Below are 18436 nucleotides of genomic sequence, written 5' to 3'. Positions count from 1 at the left end.
CCACTCTTATTCAGTCAGTCAGTGATAGAAGACCTAGCTAGTGTAATAAAGCAAGAAAAGAAAATAACATAGAGATCAGAAAGGACAAATTCACACTGCCCCTATTTGTAGTTGATGATGAAAAAAAAAACTCCAAGAAATCTACCAAAACTCCTAGAAATAAAAATCAAGTATAATAAGGTCACAGAATACAAAATAAACATGAAACAATCATGTTCTGTATAAGCAATAAATACATGAACACCAAAGTTAAATACACCATGCTCAAAAATGAAATATTTAGTTGTATGTCTAACAAAACATGTATAGGACATATATGCTAAAAAATTCTACAGTGCAAACTGCACATAGTAACATACACCTATAATCCCAGCACTCAGGAGGCTGAGGTAGGAGGATTGTAAGCTCAAGGCCAACCTGAGCTATACAGCAAGACCCTGCCTAAAAAAGCATGTGTGTATGAACACACACATATACACGTATATATACATGTCTTGTACACATACATGCAGTGCTAAGATCAAAGATCTGAATAAACGCAGAGACATGAGTTTTGAGAATTAAAAGATCCAACATAACAAAGATGTCAGTTGTCCTCCCCAAATTGAAGTACAGTTTTAGTGCAATTCCTAGCAAAATCCCAGCAAGATTTTTATAAGACATAGACAAAACTGTTCTAAACTTCATGTGAAAAAGTAAAAGAAATAGAAGAGCTAAAACAATTTTGAAAAACAGAAGAAGAAAGTGAGAGGAATTGACCCACCTGATTCTAAAGCTGTATCACATAGCTGGGAGAAGGACAGACACATTCAAAAACAGATCCACACAGATGTGCCCAAGTAGTTTTGAACAAAAATACACAACCAAGAGGAGGAAAGAGAGCCTTTCACCAAATGGAGCTAGAGCACACCTTTGCCGTGTTGAGAGAACAGTGTCAGCCAGTGGAAGCTAATTCATATTTTGAGTTTGGATCTTTTCCTGGGCTGGGAACAGGTGGCCCAATCCTGCCTAGAAAGGTGGCAGTGAGCCTGGGCTCCGCCAGCCATGCGATCACAGGGAACAACTAATTCTCTACAATGCACTGTGTTGCTGGGCAACAGCAGCTTAGGTGGGTTAGGTGCACTGACTTACACTGCTTTCAGTTTATGAAAGGTACATTGTGATATAACCCCATCACAACTCTGTATAGAGCTAGACAAAAAGTTTCCTACAAAACTAAATATGTAGCTGTTATATGACCCAGGAACTATAGTGCGGGACATTTATTTACTCTAGACAGTGAACATGGTCCTTACACAAAACAAAGCCCTTTATCTCAGTGTTTACAGCAGCTTATTTGTTATAGCCCCAAACTAAGAGCAGCCCAGATGTCCTTCAGTGGGTGAATGGTTAAACCATGTGTGCTGCATCCTTACATGTACTGTGTAGCTAGAAAAAGGAACCGTTGCTGAGCGTGGTGGCTCACACCTGTAATCCTAGCTACTCACAAGGCACAGGTTGGGAGGATCACAGTTCAAGGCCAGCCGAGGCAAAAAAGTTCACCAAGATCTCCATCTCAACCAATGGCTGGGTGCAATACTGCACACATGTCAATCCATCTATTAGGAGAAACACAAATGAGGGATGGCAGTCCAGGTTGGTCCAGGTATAAAAGTGAGACCCTATCTTAAACATAACCATCACAGCCAGGTGCCAGTGGATCACGTCTGTAATCCTAGCCACTTAGGAAACTGAGATTGAGAGGATCATAGACAAAAAGGTTTTGAAACTCCATCTCAACAGAAAAAAATGCTGGGTGTGGTGGCACACACCCGTCATCCCAATGACAATGGGTAGGTTAAAATAGGAGGATCCAGGTTCAGGCCAGCTTGGGCAAAAAAGTGAGACCCTATCTCCAAAATAATAAGAGCAAAAAGGACTGGAGGTGTGGCTTAAGTGGTAGAGCACCTGCCTCACAAGTGTGAATCCCTGAGTTCGAACCCCAGTACCACCAAGAAAAAAATAAAATAACCAAGCCAAAAAGTGCTGATGGGATGGCTCAAGTTTTAGAGCTCCTGCTTAGTAAGCTCAAGGGCCTGAATTCAACATGGGTAAACCTCCAGTCTGAAAGTGTTACATTTACTCCATTTATGTAACATTCTTGAAACGACGAAAGTCAGAAATGGAGAACTGGTTAGTGCCTGCCAGGGGCTGAGGGTATGGCTACAGAAGGGCTACAGGAGAGATGGGTCCTTTGGTGACACTTAACTGTGTCAGTGTCAGTCGCCTGGCTGTGATATATACTCTACAGGTGCTGCTTAATTTACTAAGTACTCATATCCCAATAAAACCTATCCTCAGATGGGGCTACCATAAGTCCAAAATGCATTTAGTACACCTCACCTACCAAACATAGTAACTCAGCCCAGCTCACCTTAAATGTGCTCAGCACGGTTACGTTAGCTACAGCTGAGCAACTGATTTAACACAAGCCCACTGTATAAGGAAGTGTGGAATAGCTTGTGGAAGTTGTGAAAATGACACACTGTAGATCTCATGGCCAGTGCCTGGTTAGCAATTGGGAGCTAAGGCTCACTACTGCAGTCCAGCATCTTGGGCAGGAGTTGCACTGCATACCCATATTCAAGGAGTGGTTTCTACTGGATGTGTCACTGCAGCATCACCGAGTAGAAAAATCTTGTCATAAGTAAGAGACAAGTCTGTACTGTGCTGTGCTATGCTATGCTATAGTTCTGCAAGTGGTTTTACTTCTGGGAGAAACTGGGTTAAAATTCCACAAGATCTCTGCCTCTCATCTCTTGTAATTTCATATAAACAGTTATCTCCAAGCAAAAAAGTTTAGTTTGAAAACAAAAAGCAGGTCAGGCTTGTGTGTATCCTCATCAACCATGATTGCATCATTTCACTTCCCTTCCTGCCTAGGTCTTTATTTGGCTTCCTATGAAAGTGAGAGCCCAGAGAACCAAACAGAAAAAGAGAGGTGGAAATCTCTAAGGTGAGTCTTCAGGCTAGGCTGGGCATGGGAGGTGGGTTGGAAGCAGAGGGTTGAGCTGCTGGGGGCCAGGATAGAGCAGAGGTACTTCCAAGATACCCAATCTTCTGCCTCCTGGGGGCACAGCCATCTCACGGGGAGGGGCAGGATCAGGCCATTTCCAGGGCCAGGAACTTCCAGTCCATATTTTTGTCCAGAAAAGAGCACACACACCATCTCCTTCCTGCTTATTCACAGCCAAGTGGAGGTCAGAAATGGCTCACAGCAGGGGCTCTGAAAACTGAGCCAAAGGATTTGGCAAACACCCCTCTGGCCACCTCCTGTCACATGCTGGGAAGGTGGCCCATGTGAGCAGCATTCTAACCACAGGACTGGGACTCTCACCTCTCCCTGCCATGTTTAAACCTGCAGATCTTCTATTTTGGGGAAGACATGAGAAGCACTGAGCTGAAGGAGGAGGAAGAGATGGAACCAGAAGAGGCTATCCATACCCCCGCCTCAGATGGCCCAGGGGACTGAGGCTGGGACAGCGCCTCACCACTTTGCAAACCGAGACCCAATGCCCTGGTGCCTGCCACAATGGCCACATGGGCACAGGAAACCTTTCGTGGGACCTCAGCCCCGGTAGACTTGGCAGGGCCTTCAGATGTGCAGGTAGCACATGCCTTAGGGACACCCTGCCTTCAGGACAGTGGGGATCATATTGCTGTCAGTCTGTCCATCCTGGGTAAGGACATGGCACTATTCCAGAGGGTCAGGCAATCTCATGATCTTCCTGAGTGACATGTGCCATGGAAGTCGACACCACAGTCTGTCACCAGGTGGCAACCGCAGCAGGCATCATGACATGATGCAAAATGTGCCTGCGCCAGCCCTGCCTGTCTGCTGATCGATCCCTCCCCCGTGCCTCTCAGGGGGCTTGCTTCTGCAGCCCTGGCACCCTTCCCTTTCTGGATCCTGCCGGTATCAGGACGCTTTCTGGTGACAACCATGACACAGGACAGCAGGACAAACTGGTGTCATGGAGTCGACATGTACATTACAACCCTGCTGCTAACTCCCCTGTGAACTTGAGAGTTGGTAAAAACACCTGTTCGTACATCCTGCACATCCGGGTCCACACTGTGCCTCTGACCCTCGGGTCTGAAGGGAGCTTCAGTTGGGATGCAGGGTGGCTTTCCAACTCCGCCCTGGAACGTAGTAGCTGTGGTACAGGAGTGGGATGTGAGGGGTCCAGGAGTGGGACGTAGCAGTCATTTCTGGTCCACACGCCCCATGTCCTCCTGACAGAGCCTGGTGCTTAGTAAGTGCTCAGTTAACCTTTGGTGAATGGATACCAACTGCCCTGCATGGGAACAAATTCCTCTTGTGTAAAGTGGGGGGCAATGAAGCCAATACCACACACCCAAGGCACCTCCTCAGTCCCCCACCCCCACGCAGTCTCTATTTCCGACCCTCAGGCACTGAGCCAGGAAGCAGTAGTGGAGATCCTGCCACAAGTAGCCAGGTCACTAGCCAAGAAGTCAAGGAGTGCAATGTGTACCCTCTCTCCTGGTCAGGGCCTGCTGAGTGATGAGTGGAGTGGGGGATGGGTTGCACTGACCCCATCCTGACTGGCTTCTACCCATGTCAGGCCACTTGGGACTGGAACCTGCTCGGAACTAAACTCAGCTGTCCTGGCCTTGGGCCCCATCTTGGGGAACAAGCAGAGAAAAGACTGCCAGCACACTTGGGTGCCTTACTCAATGCAAGAAATTCATTCGAGGGTACCCAGGCCCTCAGTAAGGCCCCACAAGGACCCAGAAGCCAACAGCCTGGTCGAGGTGTGGGAATGCTACCTGTTAGGGTAGAATGAATCTGCTCTGCACCCAGACCACCTGTCCTCCTCTACCTGAGCCCCCAGAATGGGCAAGTAATGCAGGGAGCTGGTGGCCCAGCCAAGCCTGGCTCCCTGTCCCTCCTCACACCATATCCTGCTCCCAATCAGAGACTGGGTAGAACCGTGGGCCAAACCCAAGAAGTCTCAGAGCCCCCAGGAATGGGCTAGAACCACCTCCTCATTACCCCCATTCCTACCCAAAACTGTCCCTCAGTCCCTGGCATTTCCTTGGGCCACATTAGAAAAGACCCTCTGCAGATATCCGCAGGTCTGTCCCTGCCTCCTAGCCACACTGAGCACTACCCATCAGGTTTTGGGATGAGCAGTACGGACAGAATTAAGCCAATGCTCATGGAGCCTGGCTCCAACCAGAGAAGAATATCTTCTGCCCCATCTGCAGAGATGGGATACAGGGGCTCCCACTCACCCCACAAGCCAACACCATGTTGGTCACTTGGCTCCACCGCCTTACTCCTGAACAATTTAGTGCAGGGGTCTACGAGGAAACCCCAGCTTGGGAGGTCTGTGGACAGCTGGCCAAGATGCCTTCCCTATGTCTCATGTAAATCTTCACCTGGGTTCAGGCTCTTAGCTCTCTCTCTCCAAGGCCAACCTCCCAATGCCCCCCTCCTTATGGCCATGTTTCCCCAACTTCTGCCCCAGAAACCAAGGCCCCAGCTCAATCTTCCCCATCAGCAGCCTCCTCCCTGCCTGTAGGAAATGGGAGGAAAAGAGGTTGGAGAAAGCAGCTAACCCTACTGCAAAAGGAACAATGCCTTCTGCCACACCTGAGGCTTTGCACATGCTTTTTCTGCTACCTGACATGCTGTCCCCCACCTTGTCAGTCCAGTTAGAGCTGTAGCCTCAGATGCTGGGCCTGTCTTCTAGAAGTGATTGCTGGCAGCGACCTCCTCATCCAGGCCTGCCATCTCCTTGGTGGCCTAGCACAGAATGGGTAGCAGGGGAGGATGGCAAGGTAAGACCTGGACTCTCCAGGGCTCACCTCTGGCTGCAGAAGTGACCAGGACAAGAGAGAAGGCAGCCCTACAGAAAACATAGGGCTGACAGCATTCAGGCTGTGTCTTAAGACCATCTGAGGGGCCCTCAAATTTGCCATCTCCTTCTCCAAGCAGTTGCTAGATGTCAAGTCCTGGTACAGTCATTTCCCTCAGAGGACCCACAGAGAAGCCACAACCCAGGGGGCCATCATTGTTCCCCCTCTACAGGTGCAGCCTTGGAGTTCAGAGAGGGGAAGGCCTTGCTAGTAGCCACACAGATTGGACATTAGCCATACCCAGGACTCATAGCCATTCCCTAAAGAGGTGCCTTTGTCCTCCTGCTGTCCTGACTGGAAGGGATGTCCACAGGGCCATGACAGGCCAGAACCTGCAATGACAGGATAGGTGTCAATGCACCCAAGATGGGTGCTACAAGGCCCAGCAAGGTGCCAGGTGATGCAAACTCCTGATGCCCAGCTTGGGGTTTGAAGCTGCCTGACTCAGCCATGCCACAGGCCTCAGAGAGGGAGCGTGGCTGTGGCGCCTTTTCTTAGAGCTCTCCAGGGTGGGAGCTGCCCTGGCGTTGGCCCTCAGCTGGCCCAGGCTGAGGTTCCGAATTGGCTCAATTTTGGCATGGGTGGTCTGTCGGTTCTGTGAAACCCCTGCTCACCACATTGCTACATCTCTGGAGACCTCCCTACCCCAACAGTTCCTCAGGAGACGGTATATCTTAGTCTGCTCTATATGTTAGGGCAAAATACCTTAGGTTGAGTACTTTATAAAAACAGAAATTTTTTGGCCACAGTTCTAGAGGCTTGGAAGGTTCATTTGTTAATGCTATCATATCGGGGGTTAAGTTTCAATATATGAATTTGGAGGTACACCCATATTCAGACCATTGTGGGCAGTCACTTATCAGGACTGGCCCCATCTAGCCCTACCCAAAGCCTGTCCATGCATTGCTATACATTGATACACTCCCATGGAAGTGAACTTGACAGTGTATCAGTCAGCTTTTCATCATATAACAAAATATCTGAGGCAGCTGCCTTTGTAAAGTAAAGAGGTTTAATTAGCTCACAGTTCTAGAGGTTCAAGTGCATGACACCTACATTGGCTCAGTTCTGGCGAGGACCGTCTTGGCTGTGTCACATTGGGACAGATTGAAAAAGATAGGAATTTGGGGGAACTTATCCATCTCAAACAGAAAGCAAGAAAGAAGACCTTCCCATGAGAACTACCAAGGGGGTCACATAAGGGAGGGAAGCACCTTCAATTGCTCTAAGGACCTCCCATGAGTCCCCACCTCTCAATACTACTACACTGAGGACCAAGCGTCCAACAGATGCATCTCGGGGGCAACACAGAGCAGCCAAACTATAGCTGGGCGTGTCCATTAAAATCACCAATCTGTGAGTGCTACGATATGGCTATTCGCCGCCAGCAACTTACCCAGTCGTCATTCTCGTACACCTTCATCTGATGTCTGCATAGGCTGTGAATCACAGCACTGCTTGACAGAAAAAGATTAGAAGGGACCCAAGTGTCCATAAACAGGAACCCAGTTCAATAACTCACCACAGGAACCTACATCTGCAGCTATAGTGAGGACGTTTTATGCACTGATACGAAAGGGCACTGTGACCCCGTGATGGTTGCACCAGTCTACACCCCTGCCAGCACATTTTGAGTCCCCACAAATCCTTGCTGACGCTAAGTGTCAGAATTATGCTCCCGCAGCAAGATACAGGCCATCAAAATGAGAAAATAAGTTAAGAAAGAAGATGAAGGTTAGCTATCAAAGAGAACAGGAAGTCCTGGGGACACAGCTGATGGGACAAGAGGGCACGCAGGATGGATGGAGCAAGGAGGACAGGGGCTCCAGGAGAAGCCTGGACCGAGAGTTTCCGGTCACTAGAGTGACTAGGGAATATGAAAAAGGAAAGAAGGGAGAATCAAAAGCTGGTGGCTTTTGTTACAAGCCTTTTAACACTATAAATTATTTCAAGCAATACTTTGATAAAAACTTAAGACTCTCAGGACCATAGCATAAAAACCAGTTCAAGCATTTTACAACAACAACCACAAAAATTATAGCAACTTGGGGCTGGAGGTGTAGCTCAGTGGTGCAGCGCCTGCCTAGCGTGTGTAAGGCTCTGGGCTCCCCAGCACTGCAAGAAGAAAGGGAAAAAGGCAGTAATTCATGATGCGGGGAGGGTGTGAGCTCCCAAACCTGAGAGGGTCTGTGGCCTTACAAGGGAGCTCCGCCCTAGATAAAGAGCAGGGACATAGGGAAGGAGAAGTGTATAGGGACAGCAAGAGTTGGATTTATCTCTCAGGTGTGAGGTCACACAGAGGAGGAACTGCCCTGGAGCGGGGGAACAGGGCATTCCTCAAGGCAGAAAGGACAAAGCGTGCCCTCCAAACATCAAGCAGAAATCTCAAAGAGCAGCCTGCAGGACTTGCACCTCTGGAATGGTGGTGTGAGGAACCCCGTGGACCAGCACCCTCCATCGAAGCAGGTAAAAGTGGTGAATGGTTTTTTAAGTCTCTGAAAATTGTCCTAAGAGCATAGCACTAATGAACAAAAAACTTATTCAAGAAAATCTACTAAAACTCGTGGCATTTGCATCATGACCACCTCATCACTCCTCACTTTTGGTGCAGAGTGACAGAAGCTCCACTCCAGGTGTACAGCCACGGACCACAGCTCCCTCCTCCACCAGCACCCAGTCAAAGGCTCCCTATCCCCCTCAGGACAGATGGGCTGACAGCAGTTCTCATCCTAGCCCCCCTAGCTACAGTGGCAAAGTCTCAGTCCCGGATGAGTCCAGCTGAAGGTCAGGAGCCCCTACCTCCACCTACCTCCAAACACAGAGTGGAGACTACACTGAGTGCTTCAGTCTGAGAGAAATGGGGCCCTGGTCACCCCTCATCCCAGCTCACTGTAGGGTGGAAATTCAGTGAGAAGAAAGAGAGAAAGATCCGCCCACAATGGAGCCAATTATGATAGAGCAGATTTAGAGGTTTTTCCTAGAGCAGGGGGACCAGGAGGAGGCAAGTCATAAGAACAGACAGCTCCTAAGCTCTCCTCAAAGGAATTGGCTTTATTAGAAACAGAATATAGGGAAGTACAAATCCAAGGGCAGTTACAAAAAACAGTAGAGATTTTGGTGGTAAGAAATTAATAGGAGACTAGAAGCTTCCTAAGACTAATAAACTAAATGATAAACCAAATAGTTTTCCAGAGAGAGCCATGGAAAGGACTCAGCCACAAGGCGCTCTCCAGAGGTCAGACAAAACCTCAAAGAAAACCAGCCCTGAAAAGAAGCCTGCATTTAATTGGATCCCACTTTGTAGCGGTTTATGTCCCAGGACACTTATGAACAGTAGAACAATCATCTTCCAATTAGTGGAGCCTAAAAGCTGAATGTGATACCCACAAAGGCAGACAGCTAACAGAGAGGTGCAGGAAGGAGACAGAGCCCTGCAACAGTCACTGTCCTCCCAGGATGACTGAGCCCCAAGAGGAATATCAGAGACCTCTCATTGCCAGGGAAATGAACTTCCTACAATAGTGCAGCTAAGTCACCAAACAAGAAATAAGCAAGCAAATAATGACAAGTGACCTAAGGGACCAGTCCCAGAATTGCTACAATATATCTTCTAAAGTGTCCAGCGCCCAGCTGAAAAGTACAAGACACTAAAAAAGCAACATCTTACCATACATAAGGAGAAAAAGCAGGCAACAGAAAAGCCTGTGTCAGATTTAACAAATACTTCAAAGGAGCCAGTATAAATATGTTTAAAGAGCTAAGGGAGGGTTGGGGATGTGGTGCCAGTTTTTGAGACAGGGTCTTGCAAACTTTACCTGGGCTAGTCTCAAGCTTGCAATCCTCTTGCTTCTGCCTCCCCAGTAATTGTGATAACAGGTGTGCTCTACCAACCTGGTTAAATTACTCAAGCTGAGCACCAGTGGCTCACACCTGTAATCCTAGCTACTTGGAAGACTGAGATTGGGAGGCCTGTGGTTTGCAGCCAGCCTGGGCAGATAGTCCTTGAGACCCCATCTCCAAAATAAGAGAAAAGGGACTGGAGGTGTGGTTCAAGTGGCAGAGCACCTGCTTTGCAAGCATGAAGCCCAGTCCCACACCCCCCCAAAAAAGAAAAATAGCAGGTGCTGAAGCCTAAGGCTTTGACACATACACCCCAGAAGCACTGCCCAGCGCCCCTCTGCGCCTACCTTTGCACCCATTTATATTCCACATATCTCTTTTCATCTTTCTCCTTACTCACACAATTGTACATGGCTGAATAGTAGACATGCCAATAGTGGTGAAGCAGTTTTTAATCAAAACTGGATCTTACGGCACACATGGCAGTTTGCTCTTTCCTGATCATGCAATAGATACAGACCTAGCTCAGTCATTTTGTGGAGCTGAATGAGCCCAAGTGGGGTGACCCTGAACCTATTTAGCCATTCTACTGCTGGTGACAGGAGGCTGGGCAGGGTGGGAATGGAGAAGTGGCAAGATAGGGGCCCAGTTTTTATAAATCACTCAAAACTAAAATATTGTCTCCTACCATACTGTATTTTTAATTCTATGAAAATTATACGGATTTTTAAAAATGCAATGGCAGCACCAAAGATGAAGTGGGGTTTAGATTTGAGTAGATATTGGCAAATTTCTTTCCAAAAAATTATATCCACACACCCAGTCCCCTTAGTCATGCCTTTCTGTGACACATGGCAGCCACCAGAGGCTTTCGCGTTCTACTTTTTGCCAAATTTCCAATAAGTCTTTACAAAAACAGGCAACCAACCCATGGGCAGTAGCCTGCTGGGTTTTGTTTTGGTTTGGTTTTTTGATACTGCTTTAAAATAGTTGTCCTAATTCCTAAGAGGTTTGTCGCCCCCTGGTGTTACTTACTCCGCAGGCTCGCAGAGGCGGAGCGGCGCTGCTCATGGCCGCCAGGGGGCGCTCTTCCTCTGTCTCCCCCTTCTTAGCCCTGGCCCCTGCCTGTGGTGCAGTCCATGCCCTTCGCCACCGCGGACCCCAAATCCGGCTGAGCCTCATCCTCTAGCATCCTGAACACTGGGTGTCAGATGGCATCCATGACCTCCCCCCACTGCCGCAGCCCCTCCTCCTCCATCCATCAGCTGTCACCAACCAACCTGGGTCCCTTTCTCTCCCTGGGGACCTGCTGAGTGTGCTGAGATGAAGCCTAATGCTTATTTCTGGGAGGGGACTAAGGTGACAAGGTGCCACACTCACCTCCACCTATTACAGGCAAATGTAATAGGGTGCCAAAATTCAGCCATGACATTCGTCATATTTTAATGCAAAATATCAACGCTATTACATGATTCACAGGTACCAAGAGCAAATGACTTGATGCCATTTCCTCAAAATCTTGAGCTCTCAGACTTTTTCTTTCTTTCTTTCTCTCTCTCCTTTCTTTTTTTTTGAAAAGAAAGTATTAAAAGCAGAGAAAAGCTAAATTTCAAAAAAAGACAAGATTTCAAATATGCATATTCTCTTGATAGCAAAAGGTATAGTAAAACTGGAATTGTGTTTCCCTTACGCATTTCAAATTTGGGTGGTATAACTCACTAGACTAGTGAGAAATTTGGTTGGTGAAGTTAACCAGATTTAATTTTGAGGGGCAGGTAAAAAAACATAGGGTCCAGCAAAGTTACCAACTCTTCTGGTCAGAAAGAGGTGAGATGAACATTTCTAGTGAAGCTTTAAGAAACTGTGAGAAGGTTACCAGTTGGCTTCTGGTCCACAAAATAACACTTCATCTGGTAAGCCTTACGAGTTAAGTCTGCTGAAGAGAAGTACGTGAAATGGGCCTGCAGTCACAGTATGTTAACTGGGATATTAAAAATTAAATTTTCACAGAGGTTTCAGGAATGTTAGTTTGCTAACAATGACTTTTTTTGTTTGTTTTGACTCAGGGCCACATGCTCGCTAGGCAGGCGCTCTACCACTTGAGCCACTCCACCAGCCCTTCTTTGTGTTGGGTGTCTTCAAGATGGGGTCTCGAGAACTATTTGCCCAGGCTGGGTTTGAACCGTGATCCTTCTGATCACTGCTGCCTGAGTAGCTAGGATTACAGGCCTAAGCCACTGGCGCCTGGCTATAATGACCTATTTATAACAAAGTAATTTGTTAATAGAGTTATTCAGCACAAAGCAGTAATTAATCAATGAATCATTTTTCTTTCCCCAATACTAAATAAGAGGGGACATTTTTGCTATTATTATAATCTGGTGATGATTATATCTGCTGATCAGGACACATAATATTCAACAAAGAACTACTGAAAACATGAAAAATCTTGGAACTATAGTTAATATTGTAAATAGCAAAAAAATGAGAAATATTTTAAAGTATTCACTTATTACAACTTTTACTAGAATACCTTTATAACCAACATGTCTTCTTTGAGGCTTTCATCTGGTTTAGTTACTTAAAAATTATTGCAGGAAATGATTTAGTATAGAAAGAAAAAACTTTTTGGCAGCACTGGGGTTTGAACTCAGGCCCTCAAGCTTGCTAGGCAAGCGCTCTACCACTTGATCCATGCCACTGGCCCTTTTTGCTTTAGTTTTTTGTTTTGTTTTTTATAAATAGGATCTCACATTTATCTCCAGACTAGCCTGGACCACGAGCCTCCTATTTACATCCTCCACACAGATGGGATGAAGGCACACCACCGTGCCCAGCTTTTTATTGATTGCATGGGGGGGGTCTCATGAACTACACCCCCCCCAACCTCCACTGGCCTCAAACATCTATCCTCCCCATCTCCACCTCCTGAGTAGCTAGAATTATAGGCATGAGGCACTGCAAACAGCTTAGTACAAAAATTTTTTAATTCGAGACTATTATTGTTTTCTAATTTAACATAAAACTTGTGGTGAAAACGTTCAGTACAAAATGACTAGTAACAATGCCTATAATTCATGCCTACAATTCTTTGATCCTACTGTCTAAAAAAAAGAGGAAATGACCACTTTTTATGTTTTTAAATTTTTTGATTCAAACACTCGTTTAAAGCTAACTACAGGACCTGCTCCTTACACTTCACAAAAACTGTGTGAGCACTATCTCACACAGGGGTATCGCTGGAAAAGAAAAAACATTTGAGAAGCAAAACCATCAAAACCTACAGTTCAAGTGACTACTTAAAGACCGTTAGGTCCCCAAGTTCGTGTCTCCTTACCAGAGTTTTGTGACTTCCTCTCATACCTGAGGCTATAATCTTGTAGCCGCAACTCAGTTCCAAAGACAATTGTTTTAATAAAATAAATTTCTTGCAACTAAATAGAAGAAAGCAGGAAAAAGATTCTAGAGAGACAAAGGCCTAACCTCAGAGCCCCTGCTTTGCCAGGGCCTACCACTGTCAGCTGCAGGTGGAAAGAGTGGGTTTGTGAAAAAGACCTTGAACTCACTCTCAGATGTGGTAACCTACAACTCCCCCCATCGATCTGCAGGCATACCACATGTCTCGGGATAGGAATGAGATGGATTAAGCATTTTGTACGATTTAAAAACATCATCAACAAAGAACATTAGCTGGTGGCTCATGCCTATAATCCTAGCTACTCAGGAGGCAGAGATCAGGAGGATTGCATTTCAAGACCCTATCTTGAAAACACCCATCACAAAAAAGGGCTGGTGTAGTGGCTCAAGGTGTTGGCCCTGAGTTTAAACCCCAGTACCACAAAAAAAACCCAAAGAACATTGTACGCGTGTATGGAAATCTTGCAATGAAACCCCTTTGTACAATTAATTCATGCTAATAAAAGTCAAAAAGGTAAAAGCATTATCAAGCCCCTTCAAAAGTAAAATGGTTGCATACCCAAGAATGACTTATGAGGCAAACTAATTAGGACTCAACAAACACAGGGCTCTCCTGATGATGTCAGGTCTCCTAGACAGGAAATCATGTGTGGTTTGCAAGGACTCATGGGTACTTTGGATGCAAGCTTGCCAAGAACAGGAAGTGAAATTCTGTACCTAGAGGGCTGTCAATTTTACTTGGATGCAAAATAAAAATTATTTATCCCTTTTACACCAAAGAGTATTTAGACCTCAGTTGTCAGGAAAATAATTTTCTTTATTTAAATAAGAAAACTGTGGTAAACATGTTTAAAGCATGTAACATAACTTCTTTAGAAACACCACCACACCAAAATAAACAACATGCAAACACTTAAGGACAACTTTACATTCTTTGAAAAAGAATATAAATTGGATAGAAAGCTTTATATATAAGCAAAGAATGAGTCCTCAAGTCTGAACCTAACCAATGAAGGTGGATGCTTTGAGAAATTGGTTTCACTGGGAAGTTCATTGGCAGCCCATCAGTGTTGTTCTGTCAGAAGTGACCATGTAGCCAGGAGTATCAAGCCATCAATCAAAGCAACTCTATCCTCCTTTTCAGTGAAATAGAAACTATAACTCACAGTTGTGGCATTTTGGGAATGACAGGGGGTCACTTCTGGAATTCTGGTGTCAGGAAAGCAAAGTGAATAATCAGATGACAAGCTGAAATGGTGTTTTGAATTTGAAGATAGCTTTTTTGTTATCACCAGGACCTCTGTCTTCTCCTCTGTGCTCATGTCAAGTCACCATCTTTGCCTTTTCTACTTTTGGTCCCTACCGTAGCTCATACACACAGTTCTGTGAGATGCCTAGGTTTGGGAGCCATATTGGAATGCACACAATTCTTTCTCACTGTGAAGACTTCCTAGCCACATACCTTTCCTATGGCAAGTTCTCCATCACTCAGTTTTCCTTCCTGTATGAAATTATAGAGTGGAGAACCAGGAACAGAATTAAAGTCACCAAATAGCAATAGAAGAGAAGCCACCATCTTTCTTGTTGAGCAGCTCTGGCTAAATGTATACTTGCCTTGGATTATACAACACATGTGTGTTAGCACACAGATCGTGGGAAAGGCAGCACATGGAATTTTGAGCTTCAGGAGGAAAGCTAGTCCACCATTGTCTCTGTCCAACAGGGGATATCAGGGTGGTAGAATTCCATTGGGATGTTAGAAGCAAATGACACAGCCATCAGGTTTCTTTCCTGTTCACACCTTATATTGACAGTGATGATGCAGTGATTCCAACTTGGCCTTATGTCTGTTCCATAATGCTCTCCTTCTCCCCACTCCTTTTCCTCCTCCTCCTCCTTTTCCCCCTTGTCCTTCTTTCTTTGTTGGTATTGGGGTTGAACTCAGGGCCTCCTGCTAGCTAGGCAAGCACTTTACCACTTGAGCCACACCCCTCGACCCTTTTGCTTTAGTTATTTTTAAGCCAGGGCATCATGTTTTTGCCCAGGAGACCTGAATTGCCATCCTCCTACCTATTCCACCATAGCTGGGACACATAGATATGTGCCATCAGGCCTGGCTTGTTTGTTGGGATGGGGTTTCACTAACTTTTTGCCTGGGCTGGCCTCAAACCAGGATCCTTCCAACATCAGCCTCCCAAGTAGCTGGGATTGTACACGTGCATCACCACTGGTAAACAATGACCTTGAATTTCTTGGAAACAAAGTATCTCTGAATCAAATGTTTGATTTCTTTCAGAGTATTGGGAAAACGAATGCTCCACTACAATACTGACCACTGGCAGTTTATAAAGGTGCAAAGTATTTTATAAATCTTGTGAAAGCATATTATAGCAGAGCACTGAAAAGTCAGACTTGCTCTTGCTGTCTTCACATTTGGCGTCAACATTTTTGTCTGCCAAGTTGTTCATTTTTTAATTTAGCATGGTAACATTTATATTCCCAATTCCTTTTCACTGTGCATGGAGTTTTCTTCATTTTGCTGAAGGCTCATGGCCCTCAGAGTCCTGAATGAAGGAGGCCTGCCAGGCAGTCAGGCCTCCAGTTACTGTACCGAAGCTGAGTTCTAGACTCAAGCAAGCAAAGTGTCAACATAGCGGGAAATGCTGCCGCTGAAGTATGGGTGAGGAGCACTGAACAATGTCCAAGCCTCTGGGGTGGCAGCAACACCTCTGCAGATTCCCCCATGTGGGCCAGTCTCCATCCTGACTCTTCCAGTGATGGGAAACCTGGCGGTGTCCTGGCCACACCATCACTCAGACCCTCTTCCTTTTCCTTCCAAAATACTAGCATTTAAAGCCATTTCTGCTTGCCTCAGCCCCCCTCACTTTACCTGACTTTGTTTTTGAAATGCTGATTAGCCTGACTGCTACACATTGCATAGGTATATCATTATTACTGTACAATTATTGTGTGTCAATTAAAATTTTTTAACATTACTTTTGACTGAAATTTTTGGACTCTTCTTCAATTTTGCACCTGAAACAAACATCTCACTCACTTCCATGAGTCCCAGCCCCAGTGGATACAGTCCATAAACAAGCAATCCCAGTATTAATTTCAAAAAGTGATAAAAAATTAAACATTACCAAGTAATCCAACAATTCTACTCCTAGGAATGAAAATATGCACTCACACAAAAACTTACACATGAATGTGCCTACCAACATTATTCATAATAGCCAAAGTGTAAGGGGAAAACAAAATGTGCCATATCCACACAATGGAATATTATTCTGTCATAAAAAGGGATGAACGTGCACGAATTAAAGGAAGCCAGATACAAATGGTCACAGACTGTATGATTCCATTCATATGAAACATCCAAACAGGCAAATCCATAGAGACAGAATAAGTTAATTTTTGCAAGGAACTAGAGCAGGGGGTAAGGAAGGACTGCTAATGGGTATGGGAGTTTGGAGGGGGGGTGATGGGCATATATGGAACTTGATAGTAGTATTGATTGCACAACTCAAACCCACTGGTTGTGTATGTTAACATGGTGAGTTTTATGTATTATGAAATTTTATGCCACATGAATTAGAGTGCAATTTAAATAAAAAGGAAATAAAGTGACTGTGGGAAGGAACCAGTAGGGAAACTTCTCTGAGGTAAAGACACTTGAGGGAACCTGAGTGACAAGAGGAGCCAAGTAGTGAAGAACTTTCCAGGCAAAAGCAACAACCAGTGCAAAGGCCCTGGGGCAGAAACAACCTCCATGTAGTCATTCTTTTGCTTCACACATAGTTAGTAAACATCTAATCTGTGCTAGGCGCCTGTCACAGGGGCCACAGCGGGAACAAAGCATTCCATATCTAATGTCAGTATATGAGAGCAGTTAGGATAGGAAGGAAAATTCAGTAGGGAGGGGAGAGAATGCAGGGTGGAGCGGCTGATATACACAAGCCTAAGAAAGTGACAGTTGAGAAAAATGAAAGGGGAAGGGTGAGGGATGACAGCAGAGAGGTTGTGGGATTCAGACAGCAAAAGCCTGAGGCCATCTGAAGATGGGGACAGGGCTTGAGTGAACAGGGTCCTGCTAACAAGCTGGTAGCACACAAGTGACATGGCTGGTTCATCTTCAGATCAAAATGGCTCCAGCTGCTGTGCATCCAACACCCCATCTTCCATGTGGGCAGTGCACTTCATGTAGCAGGTTTTTTGAAAAAGAATTCCTGTGTCACTTAAGTACCTGATAGGACACTTCTTAAGGCAAAAACTTCCGACAAGGTAAATTGAACAGAGTTTAATTGAGCAAAGAACCATGAGAGAACAGGGCGTACCCCAGGACCAGACCAAGGTCAAGGAACTCCCACCCACCGCGTGTTCAGGCAGCTGTGAGGGACTGAGCGCTCTGAGGCAGCTCACTGGTTGCAGAGTGCCTTATTTGAACGCATTGGCCGCCTGTGATTGGCCGATGCTCAGCCGCTGGGGTTTCACTGAGGCTTGGCTCTATTCAACTAGCTTAAGCACTAAGTTAGCGTGCAGTCTGTTGCATAAGAACTGGAGGATGGAGGCATGCACAGGCTAGAGTTCGTTTCACACACTGACCAGAGCTCAACAGGTCTGGATGTCTGGTGAGCCAGAGGTGAGCCCAGGAATCACTTGGGTAACATGTGTCCCCACGCTGAGAAAACAGCAGCCAGGCTTTGCAGGGCACAATGTTAAAAACCATCGATGTGCAAAACACACAGGGATGGACCCAGATCCCAGCCCAGAACCCCCTCAGCCGGGCATGCAGGACACTTGCCATTCAGTGAACTGCCGGGATGCTACACCTAACAAAATGGATTACTGGTGATGAAAAGCTGCACCACAGGCCAGCCGGGCCATGTCTCCTAACAGCGGTCATCCACATTCCCTGTGGCTGATCTCACAGCCATGGGATCCACCTGTGTTGCCCTCAGTTGGTATCTTAGTCTGTTCAGGCTACTGGAGGCTGGGAGGTCCCAGATCAAGGTGCAGGCAAGATTCAGGGTGTAGTGAGGACCCACCTTCTTGCTGTGTCCTCGTGTAACAAAAGGGATAAGAGAACTTTCTTGGTTTGTTTTGTTTTGTTTGTTTTTATTTTTGTTTTTGATGGTACTGGAATTTGAACTCAGGGCCTTGCTCTAGTTGGGCAATTGCTCTCTCTCTCTTGAGCTATGCTCCAGCTCTTTTTGCTTTTCCTTTATTTTTCAAGTAGTGTCTTGCTTTT

The 18436-nt window shown here is 46.0% G+C and overlaps 1 protein-coding gene and 1 pseudogene across 3 annotated transcripts in view; one reads left to right on the top strand and one right to left on the bottom strand.

Annotated features, from left to right (window-relative positions):
* Rasgef1c (RasGEF domain family member 1C) overlaps positions 1-4100 on the top strand; it is a 70651-nt gene extending 66551 nt beyond the window's left edge. For all 3 annotated transcript variants that reach the window (XM_074057470.1, XM_074057472.1, XM_020164189.2), the window contains 2 exons: positions 2923-2995; positions 3404-4100. In XM_074057470.1, coding sequence (XP_073913571.1) covers positions 2923-2995; positions 3404-3428 — 98 coding nt within the window. In that variant the 3' untranslated portion in view covers positions 3429-4100. The remainder of the gene's footprint in view (positions 1-2922; positions 2996-3403) is intronic.
* Positions 4101-14147: 10047 nt separating this feature from the next.
* On the bottom strand, positions 14148-15770 carry LOC109686741 (protein angel homolog 2 pseudogene; annotated as a pseudogene).
* Positions 15771-18436: the final 2666 nt, after the last annotated feature.

The sequence above is a fragment of the Castor canadensis genome, chromosome 16, assembly GCF_047511655.1.
Source record: "Castor canadensis chromosome 16, mCasCan1.hap1v2, whole genome shotgun sequence".
Lineage (NCBI taxonomy): Eukaryota > Metazoa > Chordata > Mammalia > Rodentia > Castoridae > Castor > Castor canadensis.
This window is presented reverse-complemented; position numbering and strand designations above follow the sequence as displayed.